Source organism: Stegostoma tigrinum, chromosome 27 (genome assembly GCF_030684315.1).
Source record: "Stegostoma tigrinum isolate sSteTig4 chromosome 27, sSteTig4.hap1, whole genome shotgun sequence".
Classification (NCBI taxonomy): domain Eukaryota; kingdom Metazoa; phylum Chordata; class Chondrichthyes; order Orectolobiformes; family Stegostomatidae; genus Stegostoma; species Stegostoma tigrinum.
In genome coordinates this window covers 40,706,342-40,728,768 of record NC_081380.1, presented here as the reverse complement: position 1 = coordinate 40,728,768, position 22,427 = coordinate 40,706,342, and the positions used below count along the sequence as shown (strand labels likewise).

The 22,427-nt window shown below is 39.3% G+C and overlaps 1 protein-coding gene across 1 annotated transcript in view; it reads right to left on the bottom strand.

The window, feature by feature from the left end:
• The window catches only part of rpa1 (replication protein A1), a 71,176-nt gene that overhangs the window by 4,622 nt on the left and 44,127 nt on the right, over positions 1 to 22,427 (bottom strand). The window contains exons 12-16 of the mRNA XM_048557352.2: positions 14,776 to 14,924; positions 10,465 to 10,597; positions 8,724 to 8,900; positions 7,895 to 8,002; positions 4,698 to 4,784 (exon numbers count right to left, since the gene is read on the bottom strand). Coding sequence (XP_048413309.1) covers positions 4,698 to 4,784; positions 7,895 to 8,002; positions 8,724 to 8,900; positions 10,465 to 10,597; positions 14,776 to 14,924 — 654 coding nt within the window. The remainder of the gene's footprint in view (positions 1 to 4,697; positions 4,785 to 7,894; positions 8,003 to 8,723; positions 8,901 to 10,464; positions 10,598 to 14,775; positions 14,925 to 22,427) is intronic.

Here is a 22,427-nt window from a genome sequence, read left to right as displayed (position 1 = left end):
GGTATTCGTTACAGTTTGGTGGCTTTAGGGTGGGGGGAAGATGAGGCGGAAGAGAGGAGACAGATGCAAAGGAAGATGTTATTTTAAAGGTTCAAAAGGGATTAAACAAATGTGGAGAAGAAAGCAAAGTTCCACACTAAACAATAAAAGGTCCCGAATTAATGCATTTAGCCTGAGACAGTCATTAAGGATCCACATAATAATTGACATGCATGGGGAGTTGACAATATAGCTTTAGGAGGGCTTTCACTTCAATTGGAAATTTTAATTCACAATGCATTATATTGAGGGGCAATCTTTTACTGAAAACAGCAAGTAGAAAGTTAAAAGGTGCTCCAAGAGCATGTAGGTGGAATCCAATCTCATGTTTCCAGAACTCACCAAGAGACATTTAATTGTATGAAGGAGGGATTAGTGCCAAAAAAATTGTACAACTTGTGCCATTGGTCTCCATCTTTCAAGTACAAAAAAGATTTAAAAATTTCAACCACAAATTCTGAGTTGCCCTGATGGAATGATTCCAGATTTTAGTAATTTTGTTTCAAGTCACCATTCGAAAGAGGGGCCAGAACTTTGAATTCAAATACAAACATCTGTATTTTGTTCAAATAGGTATTTGATTGACAGTTTTTCTCTCCTCCCCACCCCCCCCTCCTCAGGTTTGGCAGACAATTATTTAAATCTGCATGATCCCACTGGTCTGCTGAAAATCTGAGGCCTCACTGGTTCAAATTACAGAAAGTGACAGCTGAACCAAATACCTTCATGGACACAGAAAAGTAAAAGTGAACTGCTATTTAATACACATGTTGGTACAGCGGTTATAAAGTACTTTCCACTTGCTCGAGGAAATAGTTTTGCTTAATTACTAATGTAATACTGTCATATGACTTTTACTGAATAGTCATTTATGTAACAGGGTCTGCCAGTGGAAGTCATCTAGCATTTGTCTGAAGGCAATTCAGTAGCCTCACTCAGGATGTACCCTAAACAGGGGGACTCCACGTCAGCCCATAGCAAAATCCCAAAACAAAGCCAACCCTCAGGCAAGCTGTTGTACTTTCTGCAATGTGGACTTGAGACAACAAGGGTCCCACTAGGCCGGAACTGAATAAGAGAACTAATAGGCCGGTATGCAGGAGAGTGCACACCCTGGAAAGCCCACCTTCATCTGTTTTGGAATAGTTAAATTGCTTAACAACATCCAAATCAGAACTAATCAAAATGAATATGATTAAATTGTCACCCAGTTATAATGGAGGTTGATAACAATACAGCTGATTACAGTGATTGCAGAACCAGTCTTTAATAAAATTTGCTCTGGGCTGCAACCCAGAGATGCACAAGGTCCAGTTTGCACAAGACCTCAGCTCGAATGAGAGCCTATACTGGGTAGCCTTGACAGTTTAAAGGTACAAATTCCAGACTGTTATGCAAAACATCTGGTTTTGTTATCACTGAGTGCCATAAAAGCCTCTGGCCCGAGCCTGATGGGACAAAATTGGGTAAGAAAGATTCACCTTGATTGGCTCAACATTTTGTGATGAGAAAACAGCTGCCTGAGTGAGTCATAATTAAATGTCCAGAAATTTTTCGAAAGCTCTGGGAACTACCAAAGGAGCCAAGGCCACCTTGCATATTGACCAGAAAGCAATTGCATGATTCTGCAAGGATTGCCCATTGCTAAAAGTAGAGACAAGAATCAGGATGCTGGACCACAGTCAGACCAGTACAGTTTGTGGAAATGGCAGCACTGGTCATACCGATTGTGAAGCCCGACATCTGAGTTTGCATTTGTGGGAATTTTAAATAAATGGTAAACCACTTATCTCAGCTAGAGAAATACCTTGCATTGAGGACTTTTACAGAAAACTAGTGGCTGAGCTTCTTCATGATATGTCCATGTGTACCTGCAGTTGTGGTTAAATGAGAATACACATAAGTATGCTACATTTAACACCTATAATGGTTTATACCAATCCAAATGACCGTCATTTGGGGTATTGAAGGCCCATGCTGTTTTCCAGTAGGTGATGGAGAACATGCCCATGTACACAGATCCTTGAAAGTTGCCACCCAGGTTGACAGGGCTGTTAAGAAGGCATACAGTGTTTTAGCTTTTATTAATAGAGGGATCGAGTTCCGGAACCAAGAAGTTATGGTGAAGCTGTACAAAACTCTGGTGCGGCCGCACTTGGAGTATTGTGTACAGTTCTGGTCACCGCGTTATAAGAAGGATGTGGAAGCTTTGGAAAGGTTGCAGAGGAGATTTACTACGATGTTGCCTGGTATGGAGAGAAGGTCTTACGAGGACAGGCTGAGGGACTTGAGGCTGTTTTCATTAGAGAGAAGAAGGTTGAGAGGTGACTTAGTTGAAACATATAAAATAATCAGAGGGTTAGATAGGGTGGATAGGCAGAGTCTTTTTCCTAGGATGGTGACGGCGAGCACGAGGGGGCATAGCTTTAAATTGAGGGATGAAAGATATAGGACAGATTTCAGAGGTAGTTTCTTTACTCAGAGAGTAGTAAGGGAATGGAACGCTTTGCCTGCAACGGTAGTAGATTCGCCAACTTTAGGTACATTTAAGTCATCATTGGACAAGCATATGGACGTACATGGAATAGTGTAGGTTAGATGGGCTGGAGATCGGTATGACAGGTCGGCACAACATCGAGGGCCGAAGGGCCTGTACTGTGCTGTAATGTTCTATGTTCTAAATGTTTGGCAGTTAAACCTGAAGTCATAGTGCTGTAGTGTTATAATGCTGACTTCTAATGTCCTCATGTCAAGAAGATCACTCATTGATATGACAAAGCTAGGAAGGTAAACTTATACTGAAGAGGGTTTTCTGCTTGTCACCTAAAGTCATGCACCATTACTCCAATACTCACTGGACTACAGTGAATTCAAGATAAGCAACGTCTGAGGTTTAAAAAAATCTCACCCTCGCTCCCAAGTTCTTACATGGCAGTGTCCCATTCCTCACTTTTCAAATATCCTTCAAACTCAAGTGAGACATGCACCTTCAATTTGGCACGTAAGTTTTAACTTTTCAATGACCGGCAACAAAGCCTTCTGTCATCAAGGCCCCAAGTTCTGAATTCTCTTTAGTCCGAGGTTTAACTGAGTCGTATCTTGCAACTTGGTGTTAACTTTGTTTGATAAATGTTTCTGTGAAACTTCTTTAGAAGCATTTTATAAATGCAACCTGTTGTTACTTCACCACTCAGCATCTTATGAAGTACCCACAAAAACAGAAATTTCTGGAAAAGCTCAGCAAGTCTGGCAGCATCTGTGGAGAGAAAGAGTTCATGTTTCAGGTCAAGTGACCCTTTCTCTCCGCAAATGCTGCCAGACCTGCTGAACTTTTCCAGCAACTTCTGTTTTTGATTCTGATTTACAGCAATGGCAGTTCTTTTAGTTTTTAGAAATGACCTAGCTGGGAAATTAAATGTACTTTGGTAGACTGGAAGGAATGTTTACAAAAGGGAGGGCCAAAAATAGAATTCAATAGAAGAATAACTTGAGACCAAATGCCTAAGAAAGAAACAGAGACTAAAGATAGAAACCTCAAAATGCAAGTATGGTGGCTATGCAGGTAGGACAATCAAAATTAATGGTAAATATGCAAATCACTTTTGAGACAAGCAAGAACAGAAGAGTGAAAGGAGCAGAATTATACCGGTGGTCTGCTGAGAAGACACCGAAAGGAAAAAAGATCAATGGTACAAAATACAGTGAGGAGATGAAGGACAAAGAAGGACAACCAGAACAAAAAAGTCAAGCGTATTATTCATGATTCGAACCTGATCAATACCTGCTCTGGGTGGTAGCTTAGAAAACATATTGCAGGTCTTGATCCATAAAACTTTAAACACCTGCTGACTCTGAATGCTTAATATTTGCAGGAAAATATATTCTTGAATCTATTTCTCGCATTTTATTTGGTTAAAATTAACACAGTTAATACAGTCCAACAGGAGGGAAGAGCAATTTTTGAACAGTTATCAACCTCAGTTTACATTTCCAGTTTTGTAGTCTTTTAACTTCTTTTTGAAGGTACACATTTAACATCAGAAACATGTCCTACTTTGCACATCACTCCCTATCACAGACACTCTTTTTTGAAAAGGTCAAATACTTAACAAGAATGTAGGATTTGAAATTACTGGAGCAAGCGCTGTAACATTTCATTGTTAAGAGAAGTGACTGCGTGCAACTTGACTGCCTGCAAACTCCCTGTGCCTGTAGCGATTGTCTTCCTCTGTCTGTAATTTCAACAAATCCAAATCCCATTAAAATGCCAATTTCAACAGCTTGCATTTATATACTGCCTTTAGTGCAAAATATGCTCCGAGGCATTTTTATAAGGATCTACACAGAACAGTTGGAAGAGTTGGGATAAAGCCAAGCAGGGGTAAAATTGAAAAATCAGAGCCAACTTTGGTCCCCATGACATCATCCGTACCAACAGACATTTAATCGCAGTGAGACCTGGATCTGATGTCAAATGATGAAATGGTATAGATGCTCCATCCTCTCAAACCGTCACATGGCAACCTCAATTGGGAAGGTAAACATTAGATACATGAATTAAAATATTTCAGTGTTTTATTTTATTCAAGCCTACTGAAATAACGGTCCTGGTAGTGTTGGCCATATTATATAATGCTACTCCATAAGACATGACTTACATTGTATGTTTCAAGTTTGACACGAATTCTGCAGGTGTATGACCGAAAATTTGCATTCTGGAAGATTTCTTCAAAGGCTTGTTCATTCTATGAAGAAAGCAAAATAAAATTACAAATCAATTAAAAAAGGAAAAATGTTTTGCTTAGTCATGTAATTCAGGTTACAAGTAACCCCCAGGAAATTCAAGAAAGCCTACTTGATTTAACTGTCTTCAAAGACTTCAGGTACAGCAGCAAGTTTCAGTCCAATCAGCTCAAATTTCTTGTGGTCACAGCAGTTTTCTCCACCCCAAACCTATCCACAGCAAAGGATAAGGAACGAAATGGAGAGGAAACCAGATGCACCTGTCAAATCTTAGAAACATGCTCAAAAACAACACGGTTGATTCAGGATTACCTACCCATCATCTCAGGACAAGTACGGCATATTTTTACATAATATTTTCATGTACTGTTTAAAAAGGCTCACACTTTCAGCTTTAAACAGGAGAACTATCACCAAACAGCTGCATATGTTTCTCCAGCACACACCAGAACACAATCATATTTCACTTTAATTGTTTTTTATTTATTGCCATCTGTCATTTTTGCCTCGTTGGTTTTGCGTTTATATCAGCACGAGTGCTGAGTACAGAAACTATAATTCAAGATCACACTGACATCTTTTATTCCGTACGGTATCACAACATAGCCTAAACACTAAACATTCACCTGGACATAAGCAAATTCAAATGAACATCTTTCCTGATTAAGTAGGTAACTAAAATGCAACACATCACTCATACAACTTTATTCTAGTTTTGCTCAGCTATTACATCTACCAAGCTCTATCTAAACAACAACCTCTCCCTTCATCTCAGTTCTGTTGCTATTCCTTCATCTTGAATCTTTCCTGAACCATTACATCTCTTACCCTTTCTACAGGTCTACTGCCAAAATTCAAACACATACCTGCAAGACAAAAAAAAGGATATTCTGGACACATCCTGGAGACAGGAAAACCCAAAGTGCAAAACATACAAGATTCAATAAACATTCTGATAAAATTACTTCACGTGCATGTGTGTATGGATTTGGAAGTTGTTCAAACAATATTTTTCTAAAGCAAAAAGCAAAAAACTCATTGGGTTTTTAAAAAATCCCTAATTTTGAAAATATTGAAATTAATAGCCAGATATACAACACAGACAAAGGAGAGGCTAGGGCAGGTCAACATGAATCTTTTCATTGATACAGGCTGAAGTATATTTAATTTTAAAACCTTTATTTTTCAGCGCTTACATTTTCATCACTATGCTGTAACCTCTCTACTATGGAAGTACAACTTGTCCAGGAAACAGCTAAACATGCCCAACAAATTCACAGGCAATTTTCGTTCAGTATTTTGGGAGTGGAAATATGGAAGTCACAGCATTTGGGTAAATAAAACAATTTTTTAAAAAACTGCTTTATAATGTTGCACCCCCCACATCTATATTACATTATTATAATACATTTAAGGTGTTTTTGAATTCAAATACTTGGGCTTAAGTGTTCTAATGTTATTCTATAATCCAGAAAATGCTGTAATCTAGAAATGAATTGGTTCCAAGTATTTTGGACCGGAGAAGTTACACATTTTTTTCTACTTAACCATGCGGCCAGAAGAGATCCTTCAAGACTAAAGAGAACCAGATTGGTTATAAAGGTACTGTGGTTAGTTGGCAGGAAATATACTGAGTCACCAAGAACGAGCATCATTTCACAAGTACGGTCTTATAGGCAATGGAATTGCAGCATAAGTGGTACACATACCAGAGTTGGACAGCATAATGTCGAATCAATTCAGACCAACTTGCACCATTTGCCTTGTTTGAATTTTACTGGCCTGGAGGATTGGAAAGGGTAGATGCCTCACTTGGGGATAAATTGTCAATTACCCACAAGTATCAGCATCTTGAAATATATGCAAATTAATGTGAACCTGAAAACAAACTTTATAACTGGCATCTGTTGCCTTATGGAATTCGCCCAAGCAGTCCACAAAACAAAAGCTTGGACAATGCAGCCAAAAATAATGGTTTCAATTCAGTGAATAGGAAATTAAAGCATCAACACAAGATTCACCTGTGAGCAAGGTTCAAGCTTTAATCAGAACAAATTAATTACTGGCTCAGACAAATCAAGTACACAGCATTTCAAACACACTTTATTTAAATCAGACTTGTCCAAATGTCTTCACAAGGGGATTCAATTTATCTCACTTTGGTTGGAATGTTTGGGAATATGACAGAGAGCACAAATTTTATAAGGTGTGACACAATAATAAATATGAATTTAAAAACTATTTGAAAGCAATAAATGAATAATGTAAGTAATGAATAATGAACAAAAATGGGCAAAAATGCCAAAGAGCATAGCTAGCTAATAAAACCTTCCTTTGCTACCTTGGTTAAGATGCAGCGCTAGACGGACACAGATTGGACTTCAAGCTAGGGAGTTAGATTTAATTGACACTGATCGTACGTTCACCCCTGATGGTGCCCACTCCAAAGTGGCTTTGATTAAATTCATGCGGATATAGAATGAGAGGCTGGTTGCCTTTTAGCCTGGGTTTCCACCTTTCCCAGTCTGCATTATGCCTAGGTTTTTGGGAAAGAGTGAAAGGTGGTGTGGCTATGGCCTGAGACACACAAATACATTTCTTCACGTACACCTCAGGTTTAGGACACTCATTCTACCATTTTGAAGTTGCTTGTATTTGGATCATTAGTCATGGGCCATTTGGCAAGCCACAATGTGGCACACAGGCCATCTGCTGGACAAGCTCAAATTAAACGAATTTTTAAAAATAAATATGCATTTCCTCCCACAGCGCCTGAATATTGCGAAACTCAACTTTTAAACCATTGGAAGATCGAATAGCTAAATCTAGGCCAGAACTATAAACCTCAAACCTAATTATCACAACTGCAATGATAGCAGATTTTAAAAGCAGCCATTTATATTCACGGAAAAAAAAAACTGTTGGGACTGAAGAGTAATTATAAAGGAAAACTAAGTTTAAATTTTAGTACTTCGCAGGGCTCTGTGTTCAGCTGAGTGTGGCAGCAAATGATCCACGATAACTTTCACAAATAGCAGAGGTAAAAGACAAAAATGGTACAGAAAGTTCAAATGTCTAAATCTAAATCAGTAACATGTTTGATTACACTTACTGATTCCTTTAGTTCTCCAAGATAAGTAGCATTCTGGCCAAGAATTGCCTCGGCCGTTTCCTGGAAACATGTGACCCACTGGTTTTCTCCAAAGTCTGCTAGATTTATCTAGGAGGACAATATTGAACACTGGTTACACATTGAAAGCCTGTTGAAGGATAGATCTGGAGCCAATCTCTATAAATCATTTATTTTAAGTGACACAATACGAGCATGTATCCCCCAATTCAAAAATCAGTCTCAGTTAGTGTATAATTAGGAAATCAATGCCCAATATCTGTGTGCAATTATACACAATTTTAATTATGCACTTGAAAATCGTGAAAAAAATGGTAGAATATACTTCTTAATCAAGCTTCATTTCCACAATCCAATGAAATTAAAACCGTCAGATGAAAAGTTAAAATGCAATTACAGCATAGAGATCCCTTGTTTCTTGGTTAGAATTATTTTAGCCTCGTTTTCTAATCTCAAATTTCCAGCACTGAGTCCAATTGGATTAACAACATTACAACATTACCTACAAGAGAACTCAGAAGCTGAGTGAAGAGCAATTTGCATTTGTGTGTTTTTTTTTTAAAAGAAGAGCCTCAGACTTTTTCCATTGAAGCTTTAAACACAACAACTAGGGTCTCAAAACATCCACGCTTTTGCAAAAGCATGGAGTTGCTCCACATGCTACCGATGACAAGCATCTCTTTCAGTTTTGTACACCCATTACATGCAACTGGAAAGTTCAAAGCCTCCTGGTGCTATGCATCACAGAAATCAGATAATTAGTAAAATAACAAAACCTGAATCTAAGGCACTGTTCTCAAATCGTACTTACAGACAAAATCATACGATATTTGAAGTTGGGAAATTCGCGATCACATTTCTCACACCTATAAAGACCATTCTGTTGATCCACAACCTTTTTGTTGCACTCTGGAGTGGGGCATGCCTGGTACATGCAGTTTTCCTTCTTCAAATACACAATTGTACCTACAGTGGTATAATAGTCAGCCTGCAAGAAAAGGTATCATTCAGGTAAAGAATAACAAAATAGAAATAACCAGCTGATAAAGTAATTGAATGGGAAAAGAATGCATGGCTGGCAAGCTAACCATTTCTTAGAATCATAGAATCCCTAGAGTGTGGAAACAGGCCCTTCAGCCCAACAAGTCCACTCTGAACCTTAGAGCATCCCACCCAGACCCATCCCCCCTATAACCCAGCTCATCTACAGATCCCTGTCGGCAATTTAGCATGACCAATTCATCTAATCTGCACATCTTTGGACTGTGGGAGGAGGCCAGAGCACCTGGAGGAAACCCACACAGACACTGGGAGAACGTACAAACTCCACACAGACAGTCGCCCGAGGCTGGAATCGAACCTGGGTCCCTGGCGCTATGAGGCAGCAGCGTTACCCACTGAGCCACCATGCCACCACATATCATACATCTCTTACCATACATCAGTATGGAACAGTCCACAATTAAGGTTTAACCACTAAGCTGCAATAGTTCAAATGCAAGTCATCCAAAATTTCTAAGTTTGGATCAGTAATGTTGGATTCTAACTCTGAACTTGAGTGGAATTCTTATTATTTTAATTCTTTTCACAGTCCACCTCCTTGCCAAAATGTTCTCTTTCAACCCTGAGCAATTTGTTCAACTGTAATTATGCTTCCTGAAGAGAAATTAAATCTGAAATTTAATTCAGGAACAGCAACTACGATCAGTATCCATTTTTGAAATGGCCATTAATGTGGCGAGTACCTTCAGGGTAGAAGGAAAAACAGAAAGATTTCACTGGCAGGCATTTTCTATCTACAGAACCACACTTCCCACTACTCCACTGTCTGTCTTGCATTTCACATTATCAATACATTTATGTTCTATTCCTATTTGGAATGCAAGATTATCCACACAGCTGACCACTGATGCATCCTTTCCAAAATTAACTGAAAATGAAAACGTTAATTTTTTCATGCATAATTTTTGCCTCTGAACAGTCTCCTAAAACACCTAAACATAACTTTCCTGTTGCTGTTGTTAACTAAAGCACTCAGAGCAATCTGAGGAGGTTACCATTTCACTAGCTCAACCAATGTTTCCAATAAAGTTGCACAAGAAAAAAAAACTAGTTATACATTTATTTTTGAAATTGTGCAGTCCATAAATCTTAAAAAGAAACAAAATTGCATGCAAGGTCTAAAACAGTAAAAACACAAGATCCAGTTAAGAATTTCAAGATACAAACTCTTATTGGAAGCAAATATCAGCTAAAGGTAATCCAAAATGACATCAAAACTTGAGTAAATAGCTTTCAAAACTCAGTTGAGGCTCCCACATGCAAGGCAAACATTCAGGAGGAAAGAAACCAAAAAAAGTGAAGGAAAAGGAAAAGTGGAACAATAGGTTTGTTAGAATGCATTTACAATTCATCTGAAATCCCAAGATAAATTCTCAGCATAAAATCATTAAGCGGACCAAACAAACTACAGACATTGGCTATACAAACTTAATATGATGAGGCGGCCAGCTGGGTCCCATGACGAAAATCAGATGACAATTTAAACTCACCTTATCTCCATGACCTAAGTTCTCATTTTTAACTTCAAGCAACATCTTCCAGTTTGTGTTTCCTCCACCAAATGAACTACCCTTTACTTCTGAAATTGATGTCCCTTCCATCGCTTGGCCATCTGTATCAAACCTGTGTGGTAAGTAACATAACATTGTACACAAACTTTCACAGCAAGAATTTTCCCAAAGCCAACTGAGAGAATTCTGGTCTTGGGCAAATGCTGGACATGACACATCAATGACAAAGCAAACAAAGGGCCATGGAAAAGGATAAGATACAGTTGATGGTCAAGAATAAACACAGGTGAGAGGGATCGGAGGCGGAGAACGTAAAAGAGCATTCCAACAATTAGACCAACTGTGGACATGAAGGACACAGAAATGTCTACAAACGCCAGAAATGAAATTAAATAATGGTCAAGGTAAGAGTATGAGAAACAACAGAAGGGGTAAGATCAAGATAAAAAAGTGTGGAGCTGGATGTACACAGCAGGCTAAGCAGCATCTTAGGAGCACAAAAGTTGACGTTTTGGGCCTCGACGCTGTAAGATCAAGGCTAGTCTGTCCCAGGCCTCATATCCTCCTTCATGCTAGTTCAGCACAGCCCTCAACTCCCCAATATTTTAAAATCTATCCACCTTCTCTTAAAATGCTTGTGATCTACCTTCCACAACTCTGGGGTGGAGAATACCACACATTCACTACTCTCTAGGAGAAGAAATTTCTTTGCTTCTCCGTTTTAAATGAGTGCTCCCTTATTGTGTAACAATGTCCCTGGTTTGCAATTTCCCACTCATGGAAACATTTACTCTGTCAAGCCTCCTCAGAATCTTGCATGTGAACATGCTTTCACAGTCCAGATCAGTAGTCACATTGTGGGTTTTTAAAAAGAAAAGCAACTGTAATTTCAGGCTTAGAGATAATGGGAACTGCAGATGCTTGAGAATCCAAGGTAACAAAGTGTGTAGCTGGAGGAACACAGCAGGCCAAGCAGCATCTCAGGGGCGCAAAAGCTTTTGTGGTCCTGAGATGCTGCTTGGTCTGCTGTGTTCATCCAGCTACGCACTTTGTTATCTGTGATTTCACCAGCTCCATTGGCAAGTAACCTGAAATTAGAGGTGAATGATATGATCAGATCACATGAAGTAGAGGAGATTCATTAGGATGTTGCTAGGCCTGGAGTGTTTCAGCTGTGAAAGGACTACATAGCCTGGCATTGTTTCTTTGAAGCAAGTTGGGCAGTGGTGAGAAAAAGTGGACAGAAAGAAAGAAAGAAAAGGGAAAAAAAGTGGCGCGGCAGTGTGTGTTGAAGTGTTTTTAAATTCATTTGAGAGACATGGATATTGCTGGCTGGCTAATATTTATTGCCTGTCCCTAGTTGCCCTCGAGAAGTTGGTGGTGAGTTGCCTTCTTGGTATACAAAATGATGAGTGGGGGGCATAAATAGGAAGAAACTTTTCTCCTCCTTCGAATAGTCAATTAGAGGGAGCGTTTTCTTTTCAGCCAGAGGATGGTTAGAAGCTGGAACTCACTGCCTGAAAGGTGGTAGAGGCGGGCACCACCGTAGCACAGTAGTAGTATTACGATGAACACTTCAAATAACATAGCATAAAGCTACAGGCTAAATACTGTAAAGCAGGGCTAAAAGTAGATGGGTGCTTGATGACTGGCAGAGATATGATTAACCAAAAGGCCTCTTTTGCATGGTCTAAAACTCCACGACACAAGCTCGCAAGGCTCATTTCAATTCAGGCGATCTATCATTTTTCTTTACAGACTTGAAGGCCAAGCACTTGACATATTGAATTGGAATACCTGATTCTCCAAGGAGTTGTGGCATCCATGAGTGAAAACAAACTTGCTTCTCCCCCTCCCGCAATTTTGTCCACTTTCATCTGAATGCAATGTCATTTTACTAGTGCATGGTTCCACAGATCTACTTACTTAAGCCAGCAGTGACGATACACTGCCCACTGAACTTCAACAGTTTCACTGAGGTGCCTAATTCAGCCTCCATATCTTCAAGAAGCGCATCAAACAGCGATAACAACACCAATACTATGCATTTACACCTCCCCAAACCAGTTATATTCAAACCAAATGCATTATTCTGTTTCATTGGTTACTATCAGCACAGACTAGGGAAGGAAAGAATTTCCTATGGAGACAGTAAGAAGAAAAGTTTTAAGTGAAAAGCATAACGCCGAAAAAATGAACTCATTCATGTTTTGATCTAAAAATGTTCAGGTCTGGGTTTGGGAAGACATGTGCTTAGGATGAAGATAATCCGAAACAAACCATAAGCATATATTCTAGTTGGACTTCACAACAAAAATGACTTTGCACATTTGAATCGAATACATTGCTAAGCAAACTACACATTCCGTCACAAAACAAAATGTCCTGGTTTAATCTGGGGAAGAAAATGCAAAGTCGAGCCAGACGGAGCAAAAGGAGTTCAGTTGGCTCAACTCCATTCCTGAGACCAAACTGCCCTCATCTCACCATCAATCTTCACTAAGGGGATAAAAGCTAGCTGATGTGAGAAACAAATAGAACGTAGTTAGCAGTGTTCATTCAAAAGAATGTTTCATGCTTTTCTGGATCAAAGCATTGAGTTTTTGCCCTGGATTGTGTTGTTGTTGTTCCTGATCTGAGGGCACTAAGCAGGAAGTCAAAGCTACAACCACCCTTTATTAGCATACAAACAACAGAAATAAAATCAAGACATGTGGAATGAGATATTGCTTAAAATTCTGAATTCCATTAATGTTTGATATATCTCAAATAATTTTCATTCTATAGTTTATTTAATTCTAGAATAAAGGCAACAAAAACAAACCTTTACAGGGAAATTAGCTTGGTGCTAATTGTTGATAGTTATGCTTCACACCATCAAAAACTATATTTTGATAAGAATACAAAGGGTTGACATTAGAGTCATCCAGATGTTAAATTTTCTGGCTCTAATGTTCCATTAAGAAGAATTTCCAAAGATAGTAACAATTTTATTAAAGTTTCTATGTGCACAGTATTTTGTTTCCATATCTACATCAATTGAACACATATATTTTACCAACTGAAAAATTGTTTTCGTACTTTACCATTGCATACAATGGGAAAAAACCCAGCTCGCACAGCGTATCTGCAAGCTGTATTACGGCTGGGAATCCTATAAAACTACAAGGAAGATCTTCACTGTTTACGCCAACTGTCAATTGGAAACATTTCCTTAGACTTACTGACAAGACAAATGGGTCTGCTGTGAATTAACATGCATCTAAACTAAAAGAGAATTTCAGAAGATTCAAATCAATTTCTCCTCACTCACTGCTTAAAGCCACAAGTTCCCAAGGTGAAGTACAAAACAGATTTGTGTATAATCTATGATTGATTTGAAAATTCTTTCCCGCACCATTCTTTCTATAGAAAGAGATCAATTTCAGAAATATGCACTTACGTACATCTCAAACCTCGATTCTCAGCACTCTCAAAAACAAAACATAAATGCAAGTAGACCATGTGGCGCGTCAAGTCCATCCTGTTATTAATACAATCATGGTTGATTGCCAGACTCAAAACCATTTTCCTCTGCTTTATGCCTTGATTCTCTGGGAGAAAAAAACTTGCCTTAAGCACATTCAAATACTGACCAGCTCTCGGTGTAGGGAAACCAAAAGACTCTCAACCTTGGGATGTCAAGAAATTTCTCATCTCTATCCTAAATGATTGGCTCTAATCCTGAGACTATGGACTCTCTACATTTGACTTATGAAACTCTCTGGATGAAGACAGAGGCCAATAGAACAGGCCTCAAACCTTAACAATTGACCTTGTATTGCAGGAAAACATTCAATATCTTCATGATGCTGCTGTCACTTTAAACAGTGAAGTTGTTAAAATCAATACAACTGACACGCTCATAGCTAAACGTACAAGGTGGCTTCACCTGCAGTATCAAAGCAGCTTAAGTTTATACATAGTGCAGAAAAATAAGCAGATGATTGGCTTATATTGCTGCCATCCTACCTCAACAAGTTTGGGATTACAAATTAATTTTGCATTTTCCTATGGCTAAGTGAGTTACGTACATCTACTGCCTCATTACAGCTCTGACAACCACATTCATCACAGCATCTATGAGAAGTAGTTTTGTATTAGAAATACAGCATTCATGCCGACAGAATTGCTCTGCACCGACACCGTTGGTGCAGGTATAGGTGTACGGGCACGTTCAGCATATTTACGATTCAAACAGTAAACTTGCAGTTTCTGCAGAGGACGACAAAAATCAAAATCATAGCTCACCATGCCCTCAGCTTAAAAGCCTCTGGAATATCTGGGTTAACCAATATCGTGCTGGACGACAAAACAGATAGGGATCGGCCACCAAAATCTGAAAGTCGGGCTCCTTTAATAGCCACCACCGGCTGCTGTGATCCATCAAACTTCTCAGCCTGGAAACAAAAGAAAAAAAAGTTGGAACCAAATCTAACTGAAGACCATTTGAAGTAATTGGTTCAGTATTGTCTGGCCCAGAAAAGAGACAGGCAATCACCTGTTTTATGACTTCTGCCACTGGTGGCATTAACACAGGCACCAGTGATGACAAGGCTGAAGAAAGCTTTGATGAGAATTTGCATACTAACACTTACGGTTAGAGCAGGAGCAGGCCACTTGAGCCTGCTCAATAAGATCATGACTGATCTGACAACTTCACATTCCCACCTAACTAATAACCTCTGCTCATCCCCGTGGTCATCAAGTATCTACCTACCAGTGTTAAATCATCAAAAGATTATTTTTACCACATTTTGCAGACAGACATCGCAAATCCTTTTGATCCTTTGAAAAAAAAGTTACTGTTTTAAATAGGCAATCCCTTCTTTTTAAACACTGATATCCAGTTTGAGATTCCCCTACAACATTAATTTCCACATTCATCCTAAGACCCTTCAGAATCTCTTATATTTCAATCAAATCACCTCTTACTCTAAATTTCAGTGGATAAAAGCCTAGACTGTCCAACCTATCCTCAGAAGACAACCCATCATCTCAATCCTTTTATGAACGGTTTCCAATGCATTTACATCCTTGTTTAAATAAGATGACTGACACCACACACACACACACACACGAGATGTTGTCTCACGAGAACCGAAACAATGAAAAAGTAAAAGGATAACATTACGAGTTCCCCTTTACTTGCTGTGTCTGTATATTGCAGACCCTGGAACTCTCTCCCTAAAAGCACTGTGGATATACTTTCTCCAAACGGATAGCAGTAGTTCAAAAGAGCAGCTCACCACTATTTTTACTGTAAACTAGGGATGGGCAATAAATGCTGGCCCAGACAGTGAAGTCCAGATTCCATGAATGGATTAAAAAATGTCTGTTCTTTTGCAAGTGCTAAAAAAGTCTCAGCTTTGCAATCTCTCACCATTTAGAAAACATGTTATATTTTTCCTGCCAAAAGGGGGAATGTTACATTTTCCCAACATCATGCTCCATTTGTCAGATCTTTGTCTATTCATTAACTATGATACCTTTGTAGTGTCCCATGTCCTCGTGACAACTTACTTTCCTATCTATCCTTGTGTCATGTGCATATTTAACAACATTACCTTTGGTCTCTTCATCCAAGTCATTTGCATAAAATATAAAAAGTTGAGGCGTCAACGCTGATCCCTGTGGCAGACCACTTAGTACAATTTTTCAGCCAGAAAATAAGTAACTTGCCCAGCATTTTGTTCGCCAGCCAATTTTAAATTAGATTAGACTCCCTACAGTGTGGAAACAGGCCCTTCAGCCCAAAAAGTCCACCGCCCCTTGAAGCGTCCCACCCCAACCCATCCCCCTATAACCCACACACCCCTGAACACTTCGGACAATTTAGCATGGCCGATCCACCTATCCTGCACATCTTTGGACTGTTAAAGCCAATGCTACAAATCGACACCACAAACTTTTATTTTTCACAATAACCTTTAATGTGGTCTACTGAATGCCTTCTAGAAATCTAAATACACAATAGCACAATTTGTTCAAAGAACGCCAATAAATTGACTCAACAAGATTTCTACTTCACAATAAAAGCCATGCTGCCTCTATCTAGTTGCTTAATTTTTTTTCCCCCCAATGCCTTGCTATAACATATTTAATAATAGCTTCTAACAGTTTCCCTCTTGTAGGCATTAAGCTAACTGGCTTGTAGCTTTCACATGTCTCTTCTGCACCGCCTTTTTTCGATTTAAATAAGACCATAAGACATAGGAGTGGAAGTAAGGCCATTCGGCCCATCAAGTTCACTCCGCCATTTAAATCATGGCTGCTGGGCATTTCAACTCCACTTCCCTGCACTCTCCCTGTAAGCCTTGATTCCCTCGGAGATCAAGAATTTGTCGACCTCTGCCTTGAAGGCATCCAACATCCCGGCCTCCACTGCACTCTGTGGCAATGAATTCCACAAGCCCACCACACTCTGGCTGAAGAAATGTCGTCTCATTTCAGTTTTAAATTTACCCCCTCTAATTTTAAGGCTGTGCCCACGGGTCCTAGTCTCCCTGCCTAACGGAAACAACTTCCTAGCGTCCACCCCTTTTAAACCATACATTATCTTGTAAATTTCTATTAGATTTCCCCTCAGCCTTCTAAACTCTAATGAGTATAATCCCAGGATCCTTAGCCGTTCATCATACGTTAAACCTACCGTTCCAGGGATCATCTGTGTGAATCTCCTCTGGACACGCTCCAGGGCTAGTATGCCCTTCCTGAGGTGTGGGGCCCAAAATTGGACACTGTATTCTAAATGGGGCTTAACTAGAGCTTTATAAAGCCTCAGAAGCTCATCGCTGTTTTTATATTCCAACCCTCTTAGATAAACGACAACATTACATTCGCCTTCTTAATTACGGACTCTACCTGCAAGTTAACCTTTAGGGAATCCTGGACTCCCTGATCCCTTTGTACTTCTGCTTTGCGAATTTTCTCACCATTTAGAAAATAGTCCATGCCAAAAATGTTTTACATGTGCTTTTTTTCCGTTTAATGGAACCATCCCGAATCTAGTGAAATTTGGAAAATTAAACCCAATGCATCAACCATCTCAAACAGCCACTTAAGAGTCTAGAACAAAGTCCAATCCTGTCAGCCAGCAGCTTCAACAATTTGCTCAGTACTATTGCCCTGGTGATGACAATTTTCTTGAGATCCTCCTTGCCTTTCATTTCCTGATTTTCAGCTATTTCTGGAATGTCACTTTTATCATCTTCAATGGAGATTAACGCAAAGTGCCTTTTCAATAAGCCATCTCCTTATTTTCCATTATTAATTCCCCATACTCACTTTTTATAGGACTAAAGCTCATTTAAACCCTTTTTTTGCAAATATCCATAGAAAACTTCGACCGTTTTCATATTTCTAGCTAGCTCTAATTACTAGCTTCTAATTTCTAACTGACTCTCATACTCAAATTTTCCTTTTTTTTTTCAGTCATTTGCTGTGGTTTATATTCTGTCCAATCTAATCTACCATGCATCTTTATGCAATTTTATGCTTTTCATCTAAGCCTGACACAATCTTTAACTTATGTTGGGTACTCTACTTGGAATGCTCTCTTTCATATTGGAACGTATTCTGTGTATTCTGAAACATTTTCGAAGACTGCTGTTGCATCTCTTTTGGCCTATGCATTAACCAAAGAGAACCATTCTTCTCTCCCTCAAACTGAATGTAAAATTCAATTATATTATGATTATGCAGGGAGATCTTATAGAAACACAAGATTATGACAGGAATAGATAAAGTGGAGGCAGGCAGGTTGTTTCCAAAAGCAGTTGGAACTCAGACTAGAAGGCATCGCCTCAAAATAAAGGGGCGCAGATGTCGGACTGAGGTTAGGAGGAATTTCTTCATCCAAAAGGGCTGTGAATCTGTGTAATTTCCTGCCCAATGAACTGGTTGAAGCTACCTCACAAATGTTTTTAAAGGCAAAGCTACATATATTTTTGAACAGTAAAGGAAATAAGGATTATGGAGAGAAGACGGGTAAGTGGAGTTGAGGCTCAAAAAGATCAGCCATGATCTTATTAAATGGCGGGGCAGGCTCGAGGGACCAGATGGCCTACTCCTAGTTCTTATGTTTTTATGTTACCAATAAGGGCACCTTCACTATGACAGCATTAAGTAACCCTATCTCATTGCACAAAAGAGCAGTGCAGCCTCCTCTCTGGTTGGTTCCAGAATGCTTTGTACCAAGAATGCTTTCAGGACAGTTTCTATTCACTTCTCATTGTACATTTGCTTATTTATCCATTTTTTTTAGTCTGTGTGTAAATTAATGTACATCATTAGCACTGCACATTTCTGACAAACTCTTTTTCTTGCCCATTTATATACTGCATTACCATGTGATTACTATTAATGGATTTGTACACTACAATGTGGGCTTTTCCCCACAAGAGATTTCTTGCATTTAACATTCCTAATCTCTAACCAACCACTTTCTACATCCTGCTTTCCTGAACACAGATCATTCCTTTCTATTGAACTAATACTATTGCGACCAAAATCATCCTTCCACCTTTTCACAGCTTCTTGTCCTCCTGAAATGTTGCGAACCCTTAAATATTCGAATTCCTAAGACAGGTCATCTTACAACTATTGTGTTGGCAATCAGATGATACTTGCTATTTCTATTTGTATTCTTAGTTTATCTGCTTTGCTTCAAATGAAGTGTATTCAGATATAGAGTTTAGACTCATTTAATTTTACAACCTTTCGCCTTATTCAATGTACTCAGATTTTTACACACTATTCTTGCCTCTTACATTTAGTTTTTTTACATACTTTCACTCAGTCTCAACTGCATGATTTACCAAACCTTCCTGAACTTGAACTCTTGCCTCCGTTATTTAAATCAAAATCCTCCAATTCCCCAGACACTCAGCTTGCCAGAACACCAGCCTCACCACTGTTCAAATGTAGACCATCCAGAAAGGTATATTGAGAATGTCCCAGTACTGGTGTTAATGTCCCACGATCCCGAACCCACTTCCCCCAAATTTTTGAGCAACAGGTTCAGTTCACTCATCTTATTTGCCCTGTGCTGATTTTCACAACGGTCAGTTAATAATAGAGATTACACTCGAGGTTCTGCTTCTTAAATTTGATATCCAGCATCTCATACTGAACGTGAAAATCTCATCCTTGGTCTCTGTTGCTGGTACCTATGTGGATCACAATGATTGGCGATCCTCCTCCTCCCATTCCAAGGTCCATTCCCTTGAGCAGGTGTTCTCAAATCCTGGCACCAAGCAGACAAAATGGAGCACCCTCACTGTTTAGTGAGGAGAACAATGTTCAGCCCTCACCTATGCTGTCCTCTACTACATTGACATTCCATTTTGATTTCCCCCACTGGAATGGATTCCCATACCAAAGTGCCAAGGTCAGTTAGCCCACCCACCTCGTATGCCTCATTCTCATCCAAACAAACAAACTCAAAGATTTTCAGATTCACCGGACAATCATGACGAAGAGGGTCCTGCCTTCTGGCTCTCATTACCAGCCTCACTTAAAGTCAAACTTTCTTGTTCCTGCTACCTAATCAAATCAAAGTATCCCAACTTGAAGGGGTCTGACCAAACTTCACACAAAACACACTGTCAACCTTCCCTCTCCCTGAGGTACTGAAATGCTTGTAGTGCTGTCTCAGCTCAAACTTAGCCTCAGCTGCGAACACCCCCTGCAGTCCTGTTTATCCTGGATTACAGTGGCATTGAGGAGTTCCCACATATTGCAATCATGAGACATCAGTCTGCCACCTTTGAAACGTTTTAACTATCATTATTTTACTCAATTTTATTTCATGCTTTATTAACGATACTTCAAAACTCCTGTACTACAGGGCATCTGCGATTTACAAAAGTCTGAATTTTGAACGCTTGTACTTACAAATGAGATCCTTTACAGGGGTGTAATTTTCAAGTTCCGTCATACAAACACTTGTTATGTTTACAAACAGCTACTTGAGTGTCCTGCGCTATGTTTCAACTTGCAATCAAATCAACTAGCAAACAGACTCAAGTATGGAATCCATTTGCAACCAGGAAAATGTCTATGTTTTGATTTTTAGAAATAAACAAACCTTAATCAATTACCAAAGTTAGCAAACAGCTAGCATCCTTCCTCAATAATGATGAACCAAATCCTTAGGAGTGAAGAGTAAGAAAAAGCAAGAGCTAAAGGGGCAACTCCTTCCCCTAATTCCCTTATTCATCCAAATGTCAACACAATACAAAGCGACACTGATGCCTAATATTTATATGCTTCTGAAACTAAAATAAGGTAAAGATCACTCTTCTAGTGGATGCCTTATAAACTTTGCTTAAGGGATTTGAGAATATAAGTGGTAAATTTCAGTTAATTTATAATTTAAGTTAATTTTATAAAGAGATTCAGACTCACTAACTCATCCAACTTCTAGCACTCATTGCTCCTCTTCCCCAAGGTCACCACTTTGACTGTCCACAAGGCCATAAGAAATTGAAACAGGAGTAGGCTGTTCAGCCCCTCAAGCCTGATCTGCCATTCAACGGGATCGTGGCTGATCCAACATTCCTTACACCCACTTCCCTGCTCTTTCCCTGTTACGTTTGCTTCCCCTATTGATCAAAAATCTGTCTCAGCTTTAAAAATACAGAGTCTCAACCTTCAGAAGAAATTCCTCATCTCAGTCTTAAACCAGCAATCCTTTATTCTGAGACTATGCCCCCTTGACCAAGACTCTCTTACGAAAGCAAGTATCCTCTCAATGATTACCCTGTCAAGCCCCTTAAGAATCTGGCATGTTTCAATAAGATATAACTCCCCATTCTTCTAAACTCCAGTGAGTAGAGTGCCACCTGTTTAACCTTTGCTCATAAGTCAATCCCTCCACACCAGGGGATCATCATAGTGGAATTTCTCTGAACTGGTTCCAATGAATGATATCTTTCCTTGAGTAAGGGGGAGCAAAACTGCACACAGTACTCCAGATGAGGTCTCACCAGCACCTTGTACAGTTGCAGTAAGACTTCCCTACTCTCAGACTCCAACCCTGTTGAAATAAAGGCCATCATTCCATTAGCCTTCCTGATTACCTGCTGCACCCTATGTGCTAGCTTTTGGGTGTTTTGTGCACAAGTACTCCCAAGTCCCTTTGCAGCTTTTTGCAGATTTTCTCTATTTAAATACTGTAATCTTTTGTTCTCCCTTCCAAAATAAACAATTTCACATTTTCCCACATTATATTTTATTTGCCAACTTTTTGCCCACTTACTTAACCTATGAAATATCTCTCAGTAAACAATTTTCATCCATCTCACAACCTGCCTTTCCACTCATTATTTTTGTCGCAAATCTGGCCACTGTACATTCACTTCCTTCCTCCAAGTCATTAATATATATTGTAAACAGTTGTGGTCCTAGTTCTGATCCTTGTGGAACCCCAATGGCTACAGGTCGCCAACCAGAAAAAGGAACCTTATCCCCAATGACCATTTCCTGCCCGTGAGCCAATTCTCTGTCCATGCCAATATATTAGCTCTAACACCAGGGGCTTTTATGTTCTGAGAAGTACCTTGTCAAACATCATCTACTGATTCCCCTCTACTAACTCTAGTTAAGACTTCCTCAAAAATCCTTAATAAATTAGTCAGACACAATGTGTCTTTCAGGAGACCATGCTGACTCCGCTTGATTAGAACATCATTTTCCAAATGCTCTATTGTATGCCTCTGATAGAAGTACAAGCCAGAAATCACAAACTAGCTATGTAAGTCCACCTAGAAGTCAAAATTGATACAACAGAAAGAGATATCTAGCATCTCTTCACATGACCCCCCTCCTCACTTTTATGGACACCCTTTAATATACCTATTTCTATGCTATTATCTATTACTCAAAACTAAAATGCTGAG